This window comes from Microtus pennsylvanicus, chromosome 2, assembly GCF_037038515.1.
Source record: "Microtus pennsylvanicus isolate mMicPen1 chromosome 2, mMicPen1.hap1, whole genome shotgun sequence".
NCBI classification, from domain to species: Eukaryota; Metazoa; Chordata; class Mammalia; order Rodentia; family Cricetidae; genus Microtus; species Microtus pennsylvanicus.
In genome coordinates, this window is record NC_134580.1 from 69112049 (window position 1) to 69136575 (window position 24527).

Consider the following 24527-nt stretch of genomic DNA (forward strand, 5'->3'; position numbering starts at 1 on the left):
ACCCAGGAGACGTGAATTATTGACTCCATGAATGTGAGTTACATTGAGTTCTGTATGTTATGTGCTTCCCTGGCCCTACATGCACATAGTTTGTTCACTAACATCAGTGTACAGTAAATCACACTGAACAAAGACATTAATAAGGATCTTCCCTTTGAAAATAGGGAGTTTCTTGTTCATTTTCATGATCCTGCTATTCTTCCCTTCACCAGATAAAAAGAGGAAAATTAACTAACTTGGTATTCTGATCATTGTTTTCAAATAAACACCTTATTAGTCTTTTTCTATTTCTGAGACAGTTTTTCTCTATAACTCATCAGATCACGAATGGATTACAAGCATGTATCACCATACAAGACTTTAAAAATTCTTTACTTTTTAAAATACAGACTTGGAGACTGGAGAGATGGCTCAGTTAGTGATGAAGAGTATTTATGGCTGCTGCAGAGGACCATTGTTCAGATCCCAGCACCATACTGGATGGGTCACAACCACCTGTGGCCCTAGTTCAAACGGGATCTGATGTCTTCTTTTAGCCTTTTGGAGAGTGCGCGCGTACACACACACACTCAAATAAGTAATAAGATACATTTTTAAGGGTTGGGGGGGGGGGTCCTAGAGAGAGGATGACTCAGCAGTTAAGGGCATCTGCTGCTCTTCAGGAGGACCTGAGTTCAGTGCCCAGTCCCCATGTCAGGTGGCTCACAACTACCTGTGAATTCAGCTCCAAGGGATCCAGCACCCTCTTTTGGCCTCTGAGGGCATCTTAACACACATGACATATTTACACACATACACACGTTTGCATAAAAATATAAATAAATATTTTTTTTACAAAAAGATATTCTTGAACCAGCAAGATGGTTTATTGAGTAGGCTTGGCACCAAACCTAATGACCTGAGTTCAATCCCTGGAATCCACATGATGGAAGAAGAGAACTGACTCCCACAAATTGGCCTCTGACCTACACTTATGTACCATGGCATGTATGAGTGTGCTGGTGTGTACACACAAACACATGCACATACAATGTTTAAAAGAATATTTTAATCTACATCAGGAGTGTTGGGGTATAGCTAAGTGATAGAGAGTTTGCCTAGTATTCATCATGCCCTGAGTTTTATTTTTAGCACACAAACAGGACTTGGAAATAGCCAATGGGATTCAGGTTTCTTAGGAAGGATTCTGGGCAGTAGTAATCTGAGGGTAGAACACTGTCCTAGCATCTTCAGAATCTACTTTGGATCCTAGGACCACAAGAAGAAAAGTACAGCTCAGCATGGTGATACATGCCTGTGATCCAGCATCTCAGAGCGGGATTTTAAATTTCAGGCCTTGTTAGGCTGCAGAGCAAGGTCAACTCTGCCTCAAAAAATAAAATAAAGATGGTGTCCAACCCCTGGCTGCCCTGGAAGATTTCTTGGCCATTGATAAAGTGTGCCCGTCTATTTTCAGTGGAACAGTCAACTGTTTCTTGCCATCTGCTTTACACTAATCTTTCCCATCTTCATAGAGAATTGGTTTTCTTCTGATCACCTTCTCATTAAAACCTTCATGCTTTCTAACGGGTGTTCCATCCTTTAGCTCTCTCTTCCTCTAGGTACCATCGTGTGCCTTTCATCTTCTATCCTCCATTTTTCCTTTTTTGAACCAACTTCAGTTATCTTAAGGCAAAGCAAGGCTGCGAGCTGCACTAGACATCAGCCATCATTACAAGTTCCAGTGACACAGACGGTGTACATAAGAGACTGCTAGCTTCTTCAGTTTATGACTGGGCCTAATGGTCTGAGTTTTATTGACATGCAGTAGAAAAGAGAGGATCTTGTTAAAGACTGTGGCGTGTTTTTCATATGTTGTGTTGTGTTTTGGGACAGTCTTTTACAGAGCCTGGGCTTCTCTAGAACTCCTTATGCAGCACAAGCAAGCCTCAGACTTGAAATCTTCTTACCTCTACTTCTGTAATGCTAAGATTATAGTACACACAACCATACCCAGCTCTTTCTGAATTTTAAATGTTTTCTACTGACCTTTCATTCTTTTCTAATACTCTTCCTTTAACAAGAAATAAACCCTCAGCCATGCGGTGGTGTCACACACCTTTAATCCCAGCACTGGTAATGACAAAGGAGGTGGATCTCTCTCTGAGTTCAAAGCCACTGTGGTCTACACAGCCAGTTCCAGGGAATCAGGGCTACACAGACAAACCCTGTCTCAAAACGCACACGCGCACACGCACACACACACACTCACACACACACAGACAGAGAGAGAGAGAGAGAGAGAGAGAGAGAGAGAGAGAGAGCGAGAGCACTCTCAGTTTTGATCTGGGAACTTTTTCTTTTGTTCCTACTGTCTTAATGGATAAGCAAGTGATCCATGGGTTTTGTTGACCCCTAGAAGTGGAGGGAGGAATCATAATCTTCCTCTGCTCCCTTAGAACTATGAAGATTTGGTGACTTGGCCCATTCCCTATTGATGTACTGAGACTGTATGGTTGCTACAGTCTGTTCCTTCTAGCATATTCTCATTTTCTTTATAGATGATAGACAGAATGAAAATGCTGTGCTTCCTAGGAGGGGAGATGTGCTGTTAGCACCTGTCATGTTCCAAAGCATTAGTTACAGCTAACGCAGGTGAAACCGAGACTTTCCAGACATGAGTCAGCGGTGCAGTTTTGTATGGTTTTTTGCACAGGATCCCCAGGTTCTGATAGTTCTCTTCCAGTGTCCTAGAATTAGTGTAGTTCATGGGATGTCATTCTGTCGTGGGTCAGGAGGTTGGCAGATGACTGGCGTGACCTTTCACACGCCAGGGACTTCAGGACACTTGAAGAATGTTAAGGAAACCTTTTCTTTTCTTTCTTTCTTTCTTTCTTTCTTTCTTTTTTTTTTTTTTGGTTTTTTGGGTTTTTTTTTTTTTTTTTTTTTTTTTTTTTGGTTTTTTGAGACAGGGTTTCTCTGTTAATAGCCCTAGGTGTTCTGGAACTAGCTCTTGTAGACCAGGCTGGCCTCAAACTCACAGAGATCCACCTGCCTCTGCCTCCCAGGTACTAGGATTAAAGGTGTGTGCTACCACTGCCCAGCTGGAAACCTTTTAACTTTATCTGTGGAACCTTAGCTGAGGCAAAGCTGTCTGCTACCTACACTGAATCAGATTGTTGGTGCAGGTGAACTTGATTCACAGAGCCCAACCCCGTCACAGTCTTGGAAGAGCCTCAGCCAACCTACAGACTATGACTGAAAAACCAGACATGGTTCAGGAGTAACTGGAGCTACCTAACCTTCTGTCAGTTTGGGGAAAATTTTGCCCAGATAATTTTCTCATCTCCAGGGCTTGATTACTTGTGAGACACATTTCCTCTCCATGAGGGACACTGAGAGCTGTCTAGCTCTGGCCAGGGAAAAGGATTGAAAACCCTCCAACTCCTTAGATGGGGTCAGGCTCTCTCTGCTGAAGGGCCGTTAGGTTGCATAAATGTCTGAAAGGACCTAAGAGTCAGGAATCTTGTGTCCCTCCATCTTCTAGGCGCTCCTCTGCCCTAAGAGTCAGGAATCTCATGCTCCTACATCTTCTAGGCGCTCCTCTGCCCTGGCAGTCTGTGCTCATCTCCTTCGGCTCACTCTCATGCTTCAGTGTGGTGGTCAGAAGCTGCAGGATGCGAGTGTCCATAGCACATTCTTCTAGCTTCCTGTCACAAATTAGGTTTTAGCCTAATCTCCAAATGTTGCAGGTGACAGATGATTGGAGTTGCCTCTTTAGCTCTGCTTAAGGACTCGGGTTTGGGAAAGATAAGCTATAGCCAGAGGACTAATCCACATTCCCATGACTCTTAGGGCACAGCAGGCACTCTTAACCACCAAGCCATGTCCTTAGCCCCACATTTCTTTATTTAAAGGAAAAGTCTTGACTGTGTGAACTGTCAACCAGATATGCCAAGTGTTCAGCAATAGCTCTGAGTGTGCTCAAAGCTCTCCCAAATGTTTGAATGAGGAGATTAATCCACAGGCCAGGAGGCCATATTCTGGATGATTAGAACTGAAGTTCATAAATTCTCCGGGCCTTTTTCCCCCCTCCTTAAGATAGGGCCTTACGCAGCCCAGGCTAGCCTCAGATTTGGAGAAGTTCTCCTGCTTCTCTCCCTTAAACACTAGTATTACAAAGATGTGTGTCACTGTACCTGATATCATTGGGCTGGATTTTAGTTAGAAAATTTGTGAGCTCTGACTAATTCTTTTTAGTTGAGTCTCACAGGAAATATGTCTCTTCATTTACTTAATGTGTATGGGTATTTTACATATGTGTGTGTATGTATGTATGTATGTATGTATGTATGTATGTATCTATCTATCTATCTATCTATCTATCTATCTATCTATCTATCTATCTATCTATCTATCTACCACTTGCATGCCCAAGGAAACCAGGAGAGGATTTTGGATCCCTGGGACTCAAGTACAGATGGCTGTGACCCACCATTTGGATGCTAGGAATTGAACCCTGGCCCTCTAGGAGAGCAGCCTGTGCTCTTAACTACTGGGTCATCTTTACAGCCCGGCATAGGAGGTTTTTATCTTTGTTTTGGTTTGGCTTGGTGGTTTTTGTTTGTTTTTGTTTTTTAATTTTGTGCCTGCTTGTGTACGTGCACTTATGCTGTGGCATGTATGAAGGTCAGAGGACAGTGATCAGGAGTCACTTGTCTCCTGACACCTTGTGGGATATAGAGGTCATCAGGCCTGTGTGCAAGTTCCTCTGCCTGCTGAGCCATCTCTGTGGCCTTTGATTTGTTTTTGTTTTGAGGTAGTCTCAAAATGGCCTTGAACTTCTGTCACTCACACCTCAGCTTCCAGGTGCTGTGTTCCTAGATGTGTTCCATCACGCTAGACCAAGAGTTTCTTAGTAGGCCAGGTCTGTGTTGGTAAAGGCTCATTCAACCTGAGGACCATAGCAGAACTAGATACCTTTCTCAGTGCACCTGGAAAAGTTAGTGATCTCAGGATTCTCGTTGTATGATAATGTATGGGATGCGCATGTCTTGGTGAAGGCTTTTCCAGTTGTATCCATATTCTCAAAACCAAGACTGCTTGCTTTGAGCAGATCTGGAAAGAGACTCTTCATTTGAGTTTTATTTCTTTGGAGTGGGGCATTGAGGCAGGGTCACACCATATAGCCTAGGCTGATCTCAAAACTAAGGTCCTCTTGCCCAGCCTCAAGGGCTAGGCTTACAAGGCTGCACCACCATTCCCACTCCAGGTTTTAGCTTCAGTGCTTTTTTTCTTTCAGTCTCTTTTTAAAATTTTTTTATTTTAAGTGTTCATACAAAATATTTTGAGCATATTTTCTCTCCCCCCTTTTAGTCTCTTATTAGAGTAATCAGAAAATAATTATCAGCTGGGTATGATAATACACAGCTTTAATCCCAACACTCTGGAGGCAGAGGCAGGCGGATCTCTGTGAGTTCGAGGCCAGCCTGGTCTACAAAGAGAGTTCCAGGACAGGCTCCAAAGCTACAGAGAAACCCTGTCTCGAAAAACCAAAAAAAAAAAAAAAAAAAAAAAAAAAAAAAAAAAAAAAAAAGATAAAGGAGGCAAAAAACAAAAGTGGGAAAAAATGAGGAGAGTCTAACTCCTGCCCTTCCACGGGCCCTCTGTAGGGATCTGAAGTGCAGGCTCCTCCCCACAGTATCCACAGCTGCCATTATAAGCTTATGCCGTGCCAGGCCATTTTTATATCCCTCATTTCTTAAATTTTCCTATTTATTTGAATGCAAGTGTTTCTGTGGTAGTAGTGATTGGTTGGTCAGTTCCATCCCCGTCCCCCTGTTGCCCTGCCATTTGTGGTACATGGCATGACACTTGGTGCTTTTGACAAGTGCACTGTTGAGCATGCTGAGCTTGCTGCATCTCAGCTCTCTTTTCACTTAAAAAAAATTGTTTGTTTGTTTATTTATCTTTGAGATAAAGTGTCCCATAACCTAGACTGGTTTTTAACTTTCTGTAACCAAAGAACCAACTGGTCATCTTGTCTCCTCCTCCTGAGTGCTGGGATTTCAGGTGTGTATCACCACACACATGCGGTGCTGGAGATCAAACACAGGGCTTCATGAATGCTTAGGCAAGCACTCTGTCAGCTGAGCTGTATCCTCAGTCTTGAATGGGACGTGTTTTTTTTTTTTTTTTTTCGAGACAGGGTTTCTCTGTGGCTTTGGAGCCTGTCCTGGAACTAGCTCTGTAGACCAGGCTGGTCTCGAACTCACAGAGATCCGCCTGCCTCTGCCTCCCGAGTGCTGGGATTAAAGGCGTGCGCCACCTCCGCCCGGCGAATGGGACGTTTTTTAAGCTAAGATCTAGACAAGTTATTATGTAGTCACATCAGGGTTCAAAGTTAAGTTCAAGTAAATGCCCCTGTCTTTTCATTTTTCTCTTCCGTGCCCCAATCTCTGACTAAAGGTGAGTTTCAGAGACCTTGTCACTGAATTTCCCTTGAGCCCAAACTGTAGATGAAGCCAGGTGACCCTCAAGACAAAGTAGCTTTTGGAAAGATGACAGAAATCACTGAAATGGGAATTTCTGCCTTTGAGAAAGGAGATGGATCTAATGGTGGTTTATTAAGCCAGAAGGTAGTCATGGGCCTGCAAGTTGAAGATTCCCCTCTACCCTGTTCCCCACATCTGAATATACCTTTTGGATTTCCTTAACAATAGCAGCTTTAACAGTGCTTTTAATTAGATGAATTAAGAATGTTCTCTGATGTTATCACCCCCTCCCGCCCCCCTATTACCTCCAATTCCCCATTGCTGTGGGAGCTCTGGGGTTTCCATAGTAACAATACTACCAGCCCAGGTTGCCTTTCGCTGGTTCTATGCTGGTCACAGGAAAGTTATGGCCATTCCTTTCCAGTGTGGTGGGCTGTAGGTGAGGCCTTTCTGGCCCTTCTGTCAAAGCAGTGAGGTGAGGCATGCTGAGATTAAGTGTGCTCCCAGAAGAGACTTAGCTCTCTGGAGAGTAAGAGGACTCCCACTCCCCCCCCCCCCCCAGGGTCTTAGCTCTCTGGAGAGTAAGAGGACTCCCACTCCCCTCCCCCCGGGGTCTTAGCTCTCTGGACAGTAAGAGGACTCCCCCCCCCGGACTCCCCCCCCCCCGGGGTCTTAGCTCTCTGGACAGTAAGAGGACTCCCCCCCCCCCCCCGGGACTCCCCCTCCCCCGGGGTCTTAGCTCTCTGGACACTCCTCCTCCCCGGGGTCTTAGCCCATTCCCAGTCTAAAGTCTCCTCCTTTCCCTGTGATTAATTTGATCCTCCTTGCATTTCTTATTTTTGGTAACAAGTTGTTTCTCCTCCCATTCTTTTCTCTGTCTCCCACCCAGAGAGTTTTCAACGTCCTTTACCCCATGCCTGCTGACCAGCGGAGACATGTCAGCATCAACTCTGCCCGTTGGCTACCTGAGCCAGGACTTGGTTTGGCCTATGGCACCAACAAAGGAGACCTGGTGATCTGCCGACCAGAGTGAGTTTCTCAAGGGGTGGGAATGGACACTGTCTGAACAGAGGCTTACATCAAACAGTGCTTGTAGAAGTAGGGCCTTCTACAAGGACAATGCAAACCCTGCTAGATAGGTATTGGAGGTAATACATGAAGGACATGAACAAAAGGATGAAGTTCAAAACTAGCCTCAACTGCATAGAAGGGGGAAGGGGCTTCTGTATTTTCATAGTGTTTCCACACGTAACTTCCCAGGCTGCTTAAAGAACCTTCTTTTCTCAAACTAGTTAGCTCTTAATTCCAAATGCTGTCAAAAGACTGCTGGATGTGCCCTGGTACCCTATAACCCCAGCTACTTTGAAGGATGAAGCAGGAGGATCATGAGTTCAAGTGCAACATGGTTTACATAGTGAGCTCCAATTTCAAAATTACAGAGGGCTGAGAATGTGAATCTGTAGTAGAGGCTAACATATATAAGGCCTTATGGCAAATCTCTGGCACTGCACCACTGCAGATACTGTGCTTTCCTGAATCTAGACAGTGGTATATTTCCTTTGTTGTCTCTTACTGTCTGTTTTCCTAGTTATTGTATCCTCAGGCAAAAGAATGGTTCTTTTTAAAAGCCTTTTTTGGAAAGTTTGACAAGTGGTCTCATGTTTATGTAAATGCAAAGAACATGAACTTAAGAAATAAAATTGGAAACAGTCTTGTTAAAACCTCAGTTTAGGGGCTGGAGAGATAGTCCAACAGTCAAGTGTACTGTTTTTCTTGTTGAGACCTAGTTAGGTTCCCAGTACTCACATGGTGGTTCACAACCATTTGTAACTCTAGTTCAAGGGGATTTGATTCCCTCTTCTGATCTCCACAGGTGCCAGAATAAATGTGTTGCATATATATATATATATACATGTAGACAAACATACACATAAAATAATATTTTTATCATTATAAAATTATATATTATATATGCTATAAAATAGTATGTTTTATTATTTATATTATGCTTATAGTATATTATTAAATGCTATAATGAATAATAAAATAAACACACATAAAATAAATAAACCCATCAGTCAGGCTAATCTCTAATAGCATGTTTCTGTGTCCTGTCTGTTCGTTTTTACTTGAAGCCCTAGCTTATAATAGTGAAAGCAGATTCAAAAACTCAATTTAAGGTCGCAGTGATTATTACCTGGACGTGAAGTAAGAGAGAGAAGAGGACTTCTGTCCTGATGACCCCTTTTCCCTTCCTCTGGCTTTCTGGAGGCTAGAGGTCTCTCCAGACGCTTACTCTAGACCCAGGAATCAGCCTGCTTTATTATCAGTTTCTATACTCTGCCAGGCAGAGCGTGTGAAGCCCTGCCTCACTGCAGATCAGGCTGATTGCTGCGTGGGACACTGTGGGGAGCCAGCTGACTAAATGCTACTTCTGCCTCCAGGCTGCCCTAATTCTATTCTTCTTGGTGCAGTTTTCTAGAGTGTCGTATAGACCAGACTGCATGTTATAGCTGGTCTTGCAAAGTCTTTGGTATTTGGCCTTTGGATGAACCCACGTTGTTTATTTCTATTTATTTTATTTTTTGAAGACAAGGTCTTATGTATCTCAGGCTAGCCTCAGGCTTTGTCATCAGGGAGGATCTTGTGATCATCCTGCCTCCACCTTCCAGGTTCTGGGTCTATAGCCTGTCCCTTACAGCTAGTTTTTGCAGTACTAGGGTTTGAATCCAGGGTTTTGTACATTGATTTACTGGGCAAGCATTCTTCAACTGATCTGCATCCCCATCTTCCACATGACTTTGTTTGGGATTTGGTGGGGCCTTCGTGTCTTTTCTAAGAATGTATTTGGATCTGTTCTTATGGCCGGGTAAGTGACTGGAGATTGACCCTGTCCATCATCAGCTACATTAGAACAGTGGCACTTGGGAGAGAAAACCTAGTTTATTAGAACTAGTGGTGCCTTCATTCCAACTTGAATATTACTCACCCTCCCAAAGAGGCTGCTGTTTACATCTGACCCAGTAAAGGTGGTCTTGGAGCAGGGAGAGGCCTTGTTCTGGCAGTTACTTGCTCCTATGTTTCTGTGTCCACAAAGCCATTCTTACTACTTCCAGAGCAGAGCCCACCTCTTTGATGGCCCAGACACTGGACCTGTCCCTTTCTGGCCTTTCTCTGTGCTGTCCCTAGTCTAGGGTCTGTGTGGGATCTCCCCAAACCACATGACTCTGGTTATCTTTCTTCTCATTAGGAAGTCCTAAGAGAAATCTAGTAGACATCTTTTCCAAAACTGGTATAGGATTCTGGACCATAATTTCACACATACCAACACTATAGTTATAGCCTTTCTTTTTCTGTTCTTCAGAGAGCTCATTCTTCTACCGTCTTGTTTTATCTATGGCTTCTACCACTTACTTTCATTCCTATCAGAGTACTCAAACCCTCTTCTTTATAGAGTGATGGCCTCCCAGAGACACTCTCTAACCCAAGCTGTTGTCACCCTCCCGATGTCGTGTCTGAACCCTAGCCCACATATCTGCTGAGAGTCACAGACTCCTCAGCCAGATGTGAAGGGGACTTTGCCCTCTCTTTTCTCTCTCCTCCCCATATGTCGTCTTCAACATCCTAGAGTCTCATTGAGCCCAAGCCATCTTGTAAGAAAGAAACTCTTATCTAAGTAAAATGGACACTGGGCTATGGGACAGTCCCATCCAAGGCCAAGTGGAGGTAACTTAGCCTACCAGTTTTGGTTCTGCTATTTATTCTGATTTCTTGGGATCCCATACTCTTAAGATAAGAAATTTTGGGTCTGCTATAAATTTGAAATGAATGAGACAAAGTTTCCCCAGGGTCTCCCTATGTAGCCAAGGTTGGCCTTGACACGCTCTGTAGCCTGGACTTCCTCACACTCCCCATCACGAGCTCTTCCCTCTATGCCGAGCTCAGCCACCTTCATAGCTGGTTTTTACTTCAGGCAAGGAAAGAAAATTACCAATTACCTAAGGCTTCCCCACAAATTGAGTTATAACTGGTATTTAGCCCTTTACCTATAAAAAAAAATCCCTCTAAAGCAGGAAATGGTGGTGCATGACTATAACCTCAGGAGGCTGAGGGAAAAGGACTGTTAGAGTTTGAAGCTACCTTGGGTTAGATAGTAAGACTCAAAAAAATGAAAAATAAAACAAGGCCTTTGAGGTGGCTCAAACAGTTAAAGGGCCTGAGTTTAATCCCCGGAACTCATGTGGTAGAGGGAAACAATCAAAGCCCTGAACTCCTTTTGACTTCAGATGAGTGTGACACACAAGTACACAAGATAAACATGTTCTTTAAAAGTTGTTTGTTTTTTTTAATTTCTAAGAAAGAAGCATACTCTCTCCTGCATAAAAGTATATCACAGGAATGTGCTCATGCTTCTGTGGCTTCCTGGGTCCTATTTAGGTGAATCAGACAATTGGTCCATTGGAAAATGGGAGGGTAAGCTAGAGTGTCGACATCTGTGATAGGCCTCTTGCCTCGACTGAAAACAGAGAAGTAGGAATTCAGGGTGCCTGTCTGTTTCATTGGCAGCTGCTTAAGCTTGCTGCCTGTCCCTGGGTGATGTAGTTCCCTGGCACACCCATTCCCAAGGGCACAGAATACAGCCCACCAGCTGGGCCAAGATTGTAGCCCTCCTCCAAAACAGGTGGCTGCCTGCCTTTGTCCAGACGCAGGCAGCTGCATTGCATTTTGTTCTCTCAAATGCTGGTCTTGATTCTCTTCCATTGTCTCAACCTCAGCACTCTTGCCAAGCACAAAGACTTGAAACAAGCTCCTTGGGTATCTCTTGGTGGTTGTAAATCCCCACTTGACAATAGACAAAGGCTTTAAAGAATATCCTATCTCACTCTGGGAAAGAAGTCTTAGGACAAGTGAAGACTGTCCCTTGAGGACCAGTACCAAGCTATCATGCCATGGTGGCCAATAGCCCAGCTTTCCCTTCCTAGTAATGTGGTGTTCCTCACTACTTCCAGGCTGTTGCTGCTGTACCTCTGGCTTAGCCACCACCACTGATCTCACAGTGAGTGTGAAGGACCGCTAGCTTCATGGGTTTTCCCTGTTAATGAAGGTGTGGGGAGGTGTTACTAGACCATTGCTTCCAGAGTCAGGTCAGAAGGCAGACAGGAGATTGGCAGAAGAAAAGTAGCCTGACCATGGAGCATTGGGAACCCTGGCCAAGGGTGGTGCTCCTCACAAAGCCCCAGAAGGAGCTGCCGGTATAAATGGTCATTATAATCAAGTGTTAACCAAGCAGGGGAAAGACACACTTGAAGTGAAAAGGAGAGAGCCAGAACTGCCACAGAGACTCCATCCTTCAGGAGAGCCAGGTGCCAACTCTCCCTCACCAGAGAGAGTACATATAAATGCCACTCTTCCTGGAAACAGTCCTTAGAGGCAGCCCTGAGACCAACAGATGAAGAGTGCTCTCAAGAAGCTAGGAAGCTCAGAGCCACAGATTGTGTGGACAGAATATTAGGGCCACTGAGAAAGCAAGGCTGGCTCTTCCCTCTATCAAGGAGCCCAGGAGGGTTCCAGCAGTGCGACTGATTGAGCCACACCCAGAAGCAGCTTAGAGAGACGCTGAAGAGAGTCAGGTGCTCTGTAGAAACCCCTTGATGACCTTCCCGGTCTGTATCCCTTTGTAAGTTTGTCTAGCTCCCAGGAAGGACCTAGAACAAACAGTGACTCATCCCTCTGTACCACAAGCTGGCTACAGATCATTCTTAGAACTTAAAGGGAGGGTATCTTCAACTCTGATCCTTCAGTACCCAAGCCTTGTCATAAGACTCACTGGCCACAGAAACAGAGCAGTATAGGCAGGGCTCAGAGTCAAGACCCTTCAGCTCTACAGGTGTGTGCCAATAGTCACACGCCCCCTGTGATCCCTGTTGATTTGCAGTTGACCTCTTCAGTAAGGACTCAGTCCAGCTCTTAAGGGAGGGCACACGCTGCCTGATTATTTTGTGAGTGTGTGTGTGGGGGGGGGGGGTGTCCTTGGCCTCTTGTGTCATGTTGATGGTCCCAGAACAGACTGGTTCTTCTAAAGGTTTCCTTCTCAGACAGAAAGAAGCTTCCTGGTTACACAGTACATGGTTTGTTGTAGGTTAGGTGTGAACAGTTTGTTGTCACTAGCTAGCCCTGAGTAAGAGGAATTACAGAGGCGGGATTTGGCAGAGGCCCACATGGAATTGCAACCTGTCAATAAATCTTGACAAGTTTGTAAATCAAAGGCTTCTTGGCAGCTGGCTTCATGTAGACATAATGCAGCCAGGATTTGCTCCCCAGAAAGTGCCATTTGGGGAGGCTCTGCAGTTTGCTTCTGGACATTTGCCTTTCTCTAATGCGAGACTGTCTCTCACCTTTGCCATCCAGTAGCCTTTAGACCCCACAGAATTAACTTTAGAGGAAGGAACCTGTACTGGATAAAGAGGGGTCTAAGAGTCCAGTGACCATGAGCTCTGCAGACAGATGTGAGAACAGTTCTAGAGGCGGAGATGCCAAGATCAAGTACCATCAGAGGTTTCCTGAATGGGCTGTCTTCCTTGTTTATAGATGCCTACCATCTCACCATGCCACGCTGTGTCTCTAGAGTCCTTGTAAGACCGTAGTTCTAGGTTAAGGTCCATCTTGATGGCCTCCATTAACCATGTTTACCTCCTAAATACTGGTGTTGGAGCTTAAGAATATGAAGTTGGAAGAACAGAGCTCTTCAAGCCAAACTCTTGAAGAACGTGGATTTCTTTTTTTTTTTTTTTTTTTTTTTTTGCTTTTTCGAGACAGGGTTTCTCTGTGGTTTTGGAGCCTGTCTGGAACTAGCTCTTGTAGACCAGGCTGGTCTCGAACTCACAGAGATCCACCTGTCTCTGCCTCCCGAGTGCTGGGATTAAAGGCGTGCGCCACCACCACCCTGCGAACGTGGATTTCTTGACTTGTTCTGTAGCACTGTGAGATGTTTTAGATACACTCAGGCTATCTACCAGATCTAAATAGTGAATTTAAAACTGTTATTTGGTTGGTTAGATGGATCGGTGGGTGAAGGTGCCTGACTCCATGAGTGACAACATGAGTTTGATCTTAGGACCCATATGGTAAAAGGAGAGGACCAATCCTTAGACCTTCACATGCCTGCTGTACCATGTGTGACACACACACTAAATAAATATTTAATAGTATTTAGTAAATATAAAATGTCTTGTTTTAGGAGGTGTTAGAGCGATGTTAGTGCTCAGTGGTTAAGAGCATTTGCTGTTCCTTTTTTCCCTTTTTAATTGAAAAAATTTTTATATATTCTGATCACACTTTTCCTCTCCCCCAACTCTTTCCAGTTCCTCTCCATGCCTTTTTTTTTCCTCTCTTAAAAAACAAAACAAAATAGGAAACACTTAGAAAACTACATAAATGGAAACCAGAATATGCAAGCAAAAGATCAGTAAAAACATAATTGTGCCCAAACAAAGCAATATGAGACAAAAGTCTGCAGAAATGCCATTGAGTTTGTTTTGTATTGACTCAACTAGTGGGCATGGGGCCTACCCTGAAGTGTGACTAATACACTCAGTGAAATTTCATTGAAGGAAATGATTTTTTCCTTTTCAAGCAGGTATCAGTTGCAGGTGGCTTCTTGGTTAGAAAGTGGTAACCCACGTTCACTTTCTACTCTTAGCCCTGGGACCCTCTCGGGCTAGAACCTGTGCAGGCCCTGCGCGTGCTACCGTAGTCTCTTTGAACTCACATGTGATCAGTCCTGTAGTCCTTGCAGTCATCCACCACTTGTAGTTCTTAGAATGTTTCTGCCTTCTCTTCTGCATGGCTCTCTGAGGCCTGAAGACATCCCATTTAAGACGGAATTTTCCAAAGTCTCTTATTCTCTGCGCATTGTCCAGTGTGAGTCTCTGTGTTAATTACCATCTACTGCATGAAGCAAAGCACTGATCTGTGGGCACGGTGGAATGTCATTAGGAGTCCTTTTATTGCTATGTTCCTTTAACAGGACAGTAGTGTTGGTTTTCTCCTAGGCTCCTGACCTGTTCAGTCTCAGTTTTTTGGCTACCCTAGTCGTGTTATATAGAGATTGCATCTCATGGAGTGGACTCATCCAGAGAATGGTTGCACCAGCATGTCCTGATGACAGTGTGTAACTCCAGTTCTAGAAGATCAGACATCCTTGTTTGGCTTTCACAGGCACCAAGCATACATGTGGTACACATGCATGCATGCAAGCGCTCACATATACACATAAAATAAAACTAAGTAAGTCTTTAAAACAAACCCTCTCCCTTTCCCCCTTCCTGTTCTCACACGTGACAGCAATCACCAGCACCCTGCTCTCAACCATAGTGTCTGCTACAAGGTCATACTTTATCAGAGAAAGACCTTTATTTTGCTTATTCGCTTGATGAGACAGAGTTTCACATAGCCTAACTACCCTTCAATTCTTGATCCTTCTGCCTTTGCCTCCCAAGTTGCTAGCACTATTGTTATTTGCCATTCTGCCTAGATAGGGAGGGAGCTTACCCTGTGTTTGTGGCGCTAGAGATTTTATGTAGACAGGTCCTGTGTCACTGCTGATGCCCCAGCAGCAGTTCTCCTTAGGGATCCACATTGCTGTCCAGGACTGTAGCTTGTGACAAGCCAGTAAAGAGAGATGAGATGACCACCACTTCCCTCTGGCATGGCGAGAGGCTGCCTGATAACAGTTGGCAGTCCAGGGAGCTCCACAAATAGAATACTGCAGAAGATCTACCTCAACTACAGTTTTTGCCTGTCTCACTGAACCTGGCCAGGGAGACTCTAGGCCCAGAAAAGAAAACAGTATAGCCATTCAACTCCAGGCAGATAAGATTGTTGAGGTACCTCCATTCTTCCTCTTAGCATTTTGGCAATAGGAAAGGGCTCAGGACATGACCCTCTGCTTCTGAAGACTCAGTGGTCCCTTCTGACAGCTGTCCATAGCACATGTCTTTCCAGGAAGTCTACCTCTTGTTCACCATGTGTGCCTGAATAACACTTGGAACCTGCTGCATATCTGGTATTGGTGATTTTTTTTTTATTATTTTTGACTCTAAGGGAAGCCTACTGAAAGCATTTGGGATATTCAGAATATCTGAGACACTCTGTCTTAGGGTTTCTATTGCTGTGAAAAGACACCATGGCCAAGGCAACTCTTATAAAGGGAAGCATTTAATGGGGTGGCTTCCAGTTTCAGAGGTTTAGTCCATTATCATTGTGGCATGCAGGCAGACTTGGTGCTGACGATAGAACTGGAGATTCCTACATCTTGACCTGCATTTTACAGGATGTAAACTGAAACACGAGTCATGGCTTAAGCGTATATAAGACTTCAATTGGGGGAGGGGAAAGGGAAATGGGAGGTGGTGGCGGGGAGGAGGCAGAAATCTTTAATAAATAAATAAATTTAAAAAAAAAGACTTCAAAGCCTGCCTCTCCAGTGACATACTTTGTCCAACAAGGCCACAAAAGCCACACCTCCTAATAGTGCCTTCCTATGAGCTTATGGGGGCCAATTACATTCAAACTACCACATACTCAGACACTGAGCACCCTAATAAGGCAGCATTTGGACCTGGTCTCCCATCCCAGAAGAGGGGCGGCATGAACCACCCCACCACAGCCCCCAAGCCCAGGACTTGTCAAGAGTTCTTAAGCGCCTTTTTAACACCTCTCCCAATGGATCTTTAGGGCCTTAAACTCTGGTGTTGAGTACTACTGGGACCAGCTAAATGAGACGGTCTTCACTGTCCACTCCAACAGCAGGAGCAGCGAGCGGCCTGGGTAAGCTGAAGTCAGAAGACTCCTGGGTTTGAGGGTCTCTGGGTCTTTCATCAACCAGAACAACTTTTCATTGATCTGTTACTTGTCTTGGGCTTCTATATACAGTCAGAAGAAGACAGGGGCTAGAGCTATTGCTCAGTGGTTAAGAGTGCATACTGCTCTGAAGGAAGACCTGAGTTTGGTTCCCAACACCTACATCAGGCAACTCAAAGCCACCTGCAACTCCAGCCCTAAGGAGTTGTGATACTCTGGTCTCTGGATACTTATACCTTCACTCACATACCCATACCCATACACAGATACACACATTACATAATTACCAAAGAAGCAGCAAGACCCTTGCTCTTAGAGTTCCATCATAGAACACATGCCTTCTCTAATACTGGCCATGGTGTCTGAGCACACTTGGAGTAAGAATAAAGAGAAAAATCCTGGAGAAAAATAGTATGAACCCCATGAACTCTTGTCTGTTGCCCATAGAAAACTGCAGAGTGGGTATCTTCCGATGACTAGGACCATAGGACTCAAGTTGCCAATGGCTGTAGCTCAGGGGCCACTGAGACTAGGAATCTGGCTCTCATCTTTTTCACTGAATCCACTGATGAGACCTGGAGCATTGTGTAGAAGCAAAATTCTGGTTCAACGTGAGACCTGAGGCAGGTCTTGCTTCCTGTAGGAATCACAGGGTACAGTTGGAGCGGTAATCCCAGAAGAAGCTAAAAGTGAGTAATTGGTCAGCCCCAGAAGTTGGGGACCCAGCTTTGCTGCCTGTCATAACTATCTGTCTGAAAAGTCTGTGTCTAGGGAATTACCCAGGGAAAGGAGGGCATTAGCCTTGGGCCTTGGCCTTACTTGTGGATAGTTAATCATAGCTGCACGAGGAGATACTTGTAGTGTCATGGTTCTTCCTTTTAAGGCTGTGGGCCAAGATGGACCACCCACCCATCCAAGTATGATCCAAGACTTCTGTGTAGGGTCTGTCCCAAGCCCCTCCTGACTTCAGTCTGTCTTTTTTGCCTTAGAACCAGTAGAGCCACATGGAGGACAGACAGAGACATGGGCTTGATGAATGCAATTGGGCTGCAACCTCGGAACCCTACCACCTCTGTGACATCTCAGGGCACCCAGACTCTGGCCCTCCAGTTGCAGAATGCTGAAACACAGACCGAGAGGGAGGAAGAGGAACCAGGGACAGCATCTTCAGGTCCTGGTGAAGGTAGGAGCCTTGAACTGCTGGCAGGGGACATCTGACTGGAAATCTGCCTTCTCAGGGCAAGTTAGACCTGTGCTCCTGGAGGATCCAGGCTGTTTACCAAAGAGCGGGCATGGAAAGTGAGATTCCATAGGAAGTGCCCGTTCCAGAGCTGGGCCAGGTACCTGGGCCTCTAGTTTGTCTCCTCTCAGCTGGCATGGCATATTGGGACTGCTACAAGCGAGGCTTTTGGTGCTCCTGTTGTGCCAGTGTTGGGATGCCGTTGTGGCTGCAGCTGGGCACAACAGCAGTCCCCCTTCTCACCTACTCCAGGGGACACTGCCTGCCTCCGCCCTGGCTCTCTGCTGGCCTCACACTTTAAAGAACCAATTAGCACTTCCCAGTGGTAGGGCTCAAGCCACTTTGGAACCCATCAGCAGCTGCCTTAAGCAGGCTGTTCTCACTCTCCTTACCTCCTACCTCCAGCCCCCATGCTGCTCCTAGCTCCAAACACAGCAGCGTCTAAACAGACTTTTTTGAAATCTGGTTGAGCCATTTGCCTGAAAGACCATGGACGGAGAAGCTCTGATGTGCATCAGGCCAAGAGTAACAAATTTGCTTTGTTGCCTCCAGGAAATGACTTTCCTTACTGTAACTCTCCATGCCTATCCCATGGCTCTGATGCCAGATTCCTTACTGGAAAACCAGTTGTCAGTGTTTTCCTTGTCCATACTTTCTCATCCAAGGCAGGCAGAACAAGGAGGTTCCTGCCTCCTTGTGTTGACTAAACTGGTAGCCAGGTCTCCAGGAGCACGCACAGGAGAAGTCTAGGCAAGGTTAGCCCTTCTGGACTTGGCTGTTACCACCCCACCCCCAATCACTGTCACCAGGGCCTGGATTTGTTAGTTTGAGAAGCAGGTCTGGTTCATTATCTGTAGTCCACCCTTCCTTAGTATAAACCCAGCAGCCGGTCCACTTCTCCTTTTCTTCCTCTAAAGATCTGAAGCTAGAGCACGTGCTCATGTGAGGTCCTGGTTCTGTGGCCTGCACACCCACCTCTCCACACAGCTAACATGATAGCTATTTCTGAGACTTTTTGAGAAGCTCTCCACAAGGGGGATTTGTTCATCTTTGTTTTTCTGCTTCTCAGGCTTCAGTCAAGAAGTTTGAGCTGCCTTAGGACTAGAGCGTGACCCCGCAAGTTGCTCTGCTCTCTGTGCAGGAGGCAGCTAGAAATGAGAGAAGCTCACTGTTCCAGTGCATGCCTGGCATACGGCTGCCGTTTAAGAAGTGCATTGAACAAGGGAGTTCCCTGCCCCCTAGCCTTTGGTGAAGACACAAGTTAGAGCAGCAGGCCCCAGGCCTGGGAAGCAAGTGCTGCTCTGAAAGGGCTGGAGCACAGCACACAGTGGGTGGCCGTGCCCACAATGCCCTTCAGCTGCCTTGAGTTTACATGGGAAATGAGGAGGGTACAGTCTTTAGTTCTTGCTCTTCTCTTCTGGAGAATAAAACTCTCAAAATTAAATAGAACTGAAGGGCATTGTGGGAAATTGCCGATTCCACCTGTCTTCTGCATTCAGAATGTACCTTAGAACTTGCCAAGGAAACAGTCTGCCAACAGCACTAAACCAGTTTCTTATTTTTTCTAACTAAAAGAAATACTTTAGTGCAGGGAAGAACAGAGTTCCTCCCTGTGGTCACTACTGCTCCTGGATCCATATCCTTTGGGCTTCAGTATTTCTTTCCTCATGAGAATATGCCAGCTGCTTCTAGCGACTCCTAGCCTCCGCTTCGCATTCTAGGAGAGAAGCACAGCTCAGCGACAGGAGCCAGCTATGCCCATCTCTGACTCTCCCATTCATTCATTTTCAGCATGCACTGGGTGTCCCATTGTATGAGGCACTGTGAACCCAAAGGCTTTAGGGAATCTTGTAAGGGAGGCACTGTGTCTCGTCCCTCAAAGGACTGGTCCATAAGGGACACAGTCTTCAAAGTGACCTTGAATCTGAACCCCTGTGTGCAGTATCCAGCCCATCATCCATAGGAGCCCATGGACATACATGTATTTGGCAAATAAACATTTCATCCCAGACCATGCGTTACATTGCCCAGAGATGAGTAAGACCTCCAGGAAGGTCCAGCAGCAAGAGATGTTGTATCCACTGGTAACCGAGCCAGAGAGAAGTATGCAGCGCTACTGGAGTTCCAGGTGCTACAGCCTCTATCTTGAGTGAATGATGTGGAATTTATAGTAGTTTCTGAGCCTGAATTGACGAGACTAAAGGGATAGGTAAGAGCCTGTGTAATATGTCTCCAGGATGCACAGGCAGGGAGCAGAGCTAGGTCACTTTAGCAAAGACTGTTGTGTGCATTAGATAGGTCAAGGGTTATGGCCAAGAAAATGACTAGAACCTACCTAGTCAGAAGGCCCTCAGCTGTCAAAGGGACTTTGAACACTTGGGAGCTGCTGAACTTTGAGTAAGATGTGGGCTTAACCAGAGCTTAGTTAACTAAGAATTAGAACAGTAATGGCAACAGCAAGAAGATAGGCTGGGAAGAGAGAGGAGAATAAGTTAGGACATAGCCAGATCAGAGGTGCAGTGGAAGGGTGCGCAGCTGTGGACGGGCATCTGAGGAAGACAGTCTCAGACTTGAGTGCTGGCCACAGGGCACTCTGGGCCTGAGCTGTATAGCACCTTTGGGCTCCAAAGTAGTTTTTCCTCCCCTGGAAACAACCACTGGGATGTTCTGGGAGTTGAGCCGGCCCAGTTGACATGATGGGTTCAATGCCCACAGGACCTAGGTAAGCAGTGGGGACTACCCACAGGACCTAGGTAAGCCTACTGCAGACCCCACAGAGCACAAGAGGTCCCCAGAGAGCTCTTAGGAAGCAGTGGGGACTACCCAGAGCAGAGAAAAGTCCCCAGCAGCAGCTCCTAAGATAGAGGCTTCAGTGGCACTGAGGTCCTAGGTTGGTCTTCCCTCTTGCCCTGCCCTATTTGAAGGTGTGGCCCTGGGGACTCAGAGCCATTCAGGTTTTCTGTCTTCTGCATGCAGAGCTGAGGCTTAGCTGTTCAGGGCAGAGTAGGTGAAGGCACCGTCATGGGGTTAAGAGCACAGTTTCCCAGGGACTTCGGGAAAAGCCAGCTGACTAAAAGTCAAAGCCTGGATAGAATCCTCACTAGTTAGTACTGAGAAAAAATGGATCAAGACCTGAAGGAAGGATATGAGCGAATACCTGCCAGATCCCATGCAAAACAGATCTGCTAAGTCATAAAAGTGACTGTCCTGGAAATCTGACTCAACAGGCAGAGAAAGGACTCCAGGAAGGGGACAAAGGAAGCCTTGTTAAAACAGCTATTGACAAGTAACCTTGAAATAAATATCTCATCCATGGGTACACCAAAACCAAAGAATCCCAAACTGGGCAGAAGCTAGCCAAAACAGATCAGCCCTGCAGTGAAGCTGTGCCTGGTGGCTGGGAGCCTTAACCAGAGCTGCTCAGCTTGGTCAGGAGTGGGGAAGACTTGGGATAGAACTACCGCTGCTGCCCTGATATATGGGCTCTCATTTTCTCTCCAATACTATGCAAACGCTGAGTCTTGACCAAGCCCAGTCAGCCAGTGACTGAATGGCAGAAGTGTGATTTGAGCCCAGATCTTGTCTGTTCTTTCAGGGAATACCCATGTTCCATGGGGGAACAGACCCATGCTCCCCCTACTTAGAGCTGCAGGCTGGAGTCACAGGCCCAGGCAGGCAGCTGGTTCTCAACAGTGGTGTCAAGCATGTATCCCAGGAAGAGCAATGACTAGGGAAGGTATGAAGACCTATGGGTAAAAGGAGAGGACAGGAGATAGGACTTCTAGGGAGCACTTAAGCCCAGGCTTTTAGGAAATAAGAAAACAACACAGTGAAGGAAGATAGTGCTGAAATAAAGCATGACAGACGGTCTGCCTTTGAGCCACACCCTGCAGGGTACTGTTTCTTCCCGAAGATTAGGTGACATATCCCAGTCCAGGACCAGGTCTGAAAGTCATCCTAGATGGGGAGAGTATAGACAAAGCAGCCGACACTCTGGCTGGGGCTGAAAGGCTTGGGCCCAGCTCTGCCTTGAAACAGATGAGTAGCCTTGGCCACTTCCTCCCAGGTAAAGCAGAGGAGGAACAATAGTACTTGAGACCTTTCTCCTGCTTTCAGAACTCCAATTTTCACAGTGTGTAGCATCTGCTAGCTTCTGCTGCCTGGCTCAGAGGCTCAGACCAGCAACTAACTCCTTCTTTCCTCTGCTTTGTACCTGCCAGGTGAGGGCTCAGACTATGGTGGCAGTGGGGAAGATGCCCTCAGCCGGATCCAGCGGTTAATGGCCGAGGGTGGCATGACAGCTGTGGTACAGCGAGAACAGAGCACCACCATGGCCTCCATGGGTGGCTTTGGCAACAACATCATCGTCAGCCACCGCATTCACCGCAGCTCCCAGACAGGCACAGAGTCAGGGGCTGCTCGTACCTCCTCACCCCAGCCCTCCACCTCTCGGGGACTGCTCTCAGAACCTGGGCAACAGGCAGAGCGAGGCCTAAGCCCCCGGACAACCTCCTGGGACCAGCCTAGTACCTCTGGGAGAGAACCACCTCAGCCAGCCCTGCCGTCTTCCTCCCCTGTCCCCATTCCAGTCCCCCTTGCCAGTAATGAGGGACCAACCATGCACTGCGATGTGACCAATAACAGTCACCTTCCTGAGGGTGATGGCAACAGCAGGGGGGAAGCTGCAGGCCCTAGTGGGGAGCCACAGAACCGGTAGAGTCCCAAACAGGCGGTGGTGCCTCCCCTCAACCCGCTGAACAGAAGCTGGACCTCACAGCTGGCTGGGAACTGAACACACAGAAGAGCTGATGCCTGTATCCGGGAACAGGAGGAATGAGAGGGTGGGGCGTGGAGCCAGCTGGGCAGGGGCAGTCCAGAGGGCAAGACTAGCCTGAGGAATAGAGTCCTCCAGGATCTGGAGCCCAGAAGAGCCACACTGCTGGGCCTGGTATGAATTAAGAAGCAAGTGGGTGTCTCTTCCACAAACCCCCCTTTCTCCTAGGGTCACTGGCCTAGGGGACTCAGCCCCGGGCAGGAGCCCCAGAAGAATGAAGTCTTCCAGATCTAGACTACACCATCCTGGGCAGAACAGTGGGACAGTTCTTCCTTGCTGACTCCTAGGGGCAGAACCACCAGGAGCAGAGGAGCAGCCTACCCCATACCCACATTGCCTCTGACTCTAAACCTTCTAGAGTTACAGCCTCTCTGTCCTCTCAGCCCGCAAAGACAGAAAAGTTGGCCCAGCTTCCATGTATGGGACTTCCTATACTCACAAGGGTGGACACCTGTGGAGTGAAGGAAGCAGCCTGCTTGCCTGACACAGGACTTCCTATACTCACAGCGTGGACACCTGTGGAGTGAAGGAAGCAGCCTGCTTGCCTGACACAGGACTTCCTATACTCACAGCGTGGACACCTGTGGAGTGAAGGAAGCAGCCTGCTTGCCTGACACAGGATGGAGCCAATGCACGGTGGTGGGTGGGCCCTCAGGAGTGGGGGAGTGTAGGCTGGCCCACCCCCAGCTTGTCCACCAAGCTCCCCCCTCTCCCCAAAGCCCTTCATGCAGCACCTATAGGTGTCAGTATTACCTAAGCCCAGGCCAAAGCCAGCCCAAGGCTGGAGGGAGAGATTCCAGGTCAGAATGTGAGGTGTTGGTCTGTGATTCGAGGTGTCGCATGCGGAATCCTGAACTGTTCGTGTAGTTGTAGTGGAGAAATCAAGGCTCTGATCATTTTGTTTTTAGTATGAAAATGTGATTTCCTTTCTGTTTGTCACTCATCATAGAAACATTGTGGAGGGAGGAGAGGGGATAGTCTACTGCTAATGAGGGAGACACCAAAGATCTGCATCATTAAAGTGATGACATGCCCCTCGCAAGGCTCCTGCTTGTTTCTGCGGAGACGGGGAAGGGAGAAGGTTTGGGACTGGGCCGGGCGGTGGTGGCGCACACCTTTAATCCCAGCACTCTGGGAGGCAGAGGCAGGTGGATCTCTGTGAGTTCGAGGCCAGCCTGGTCTACAAAGGGAGTTCCAGGACAGGCTCCAAAGCTACAGAGAAACCCTGTCTCGGAAAACAAAAAAGAAGGTTTGGAACTGGGATGTGGAATGCACCAAACTGGCTTCCCTAGGCATCTCAGTGAACCTAGCAGTGGGATCTTCTCCAACTCATTAGCCCAAGTCAACTGCTTGAGGGTTGCTTACTGGAACCTGTTGAGATTGGGGTAACCTCTCAGTGGAACGATGGAGGAAGTCATCCTAATTGTTCCCTATCCAGGACTGTGGGCCTAAGTGATGATTGTGGACCAAAAGCTGGGCTCTCCAGTCCTGGCGGCCACTGCGAAAGGTTCTGGGAATGTGCCGTGGTTGACTGGGGGACCGGCCCTGTCCATGGTTGGCTGCGAGACCGGCCCTGTCCGTGGCTTTTGCTTCTTCACATGCCAAGCCTGTTTAGAAAGTAAGAGAGGCCTTATGCCTCTTAATAGGAAATCACAGGTGGGACACTCAGGTCCTCTGAAGAGGTGGAGGTGGGGTGGGAAATTGCAGGTTCTATTCCAAAGAGATGAAACCAAAAGTGGGCAAGCAAGTAAAGCACACCTGTGAGGCTGTGTGGGAGCACACACGTGAGCAGCGTGTGCACTCTGCCTGTGCGTGCTCTGTCGGTGAGTTGTATCAGTAGGCACTGGCTAGCTGTGGTTTAGGACAGATTTGCCTCTTCTGAACTCCCATTTCCCTTGCAGGAGTGCACTATGAGACTGCTTCAAGTTACTCTTAGCCCTGTAATCTCAAACTGTTCCAACTCACACAGAGCACAGGTGTGAAACTGGCTTTCCTCTAAGGGAGAGGGATTTGAGCTAAATATTGAAGGATGGAAGGACCCCACTGCAAAGCACATTACCACTACCATGAGAACCAGCCTTCAGCAGCTCAGGGATTGAGGGGGCCCATGGAGCCATTG

At 46.9% G+C, this 24527-nt stretch overlaps 1 protein-coding gene across 10 annotated transcripts in view; it reads left to right on the plus strand.

The window, feature by feature from the left end:
- Positions 1–23451, plus strand: part of Ambra1 (autophagy and beclin 1 regulator 1) — a 191468-nt gene extending 168017 nt beyond the window's left edge. For all 10 annotated transcript variants that reach the window (XM_075961398.1, XM_075961402.1, XM_075961406.1 and 7 more), the window contains 4 exons: positions 7363–7502; positions 16209–16301; positions 17324–17517; positions 21795–23451. In XM_075961398.1, coding sequence (XP_075817513.1) covers positions 7363–7502; positions 16209–16301; positions 17324–17517; positions 21795–22291 — 924 coding nt within the window. In that variant the 3' untranslated portion in view covers positions 22292–23451. The remainder of the gene's footprint in view (positions 1–7362; positions 7503–16208; positions 16302–17323; positions 17518–21794) is intronic.
- The last annotated feature ends 1076 nt before the right edge of the window (positions 23452–24527 follow it).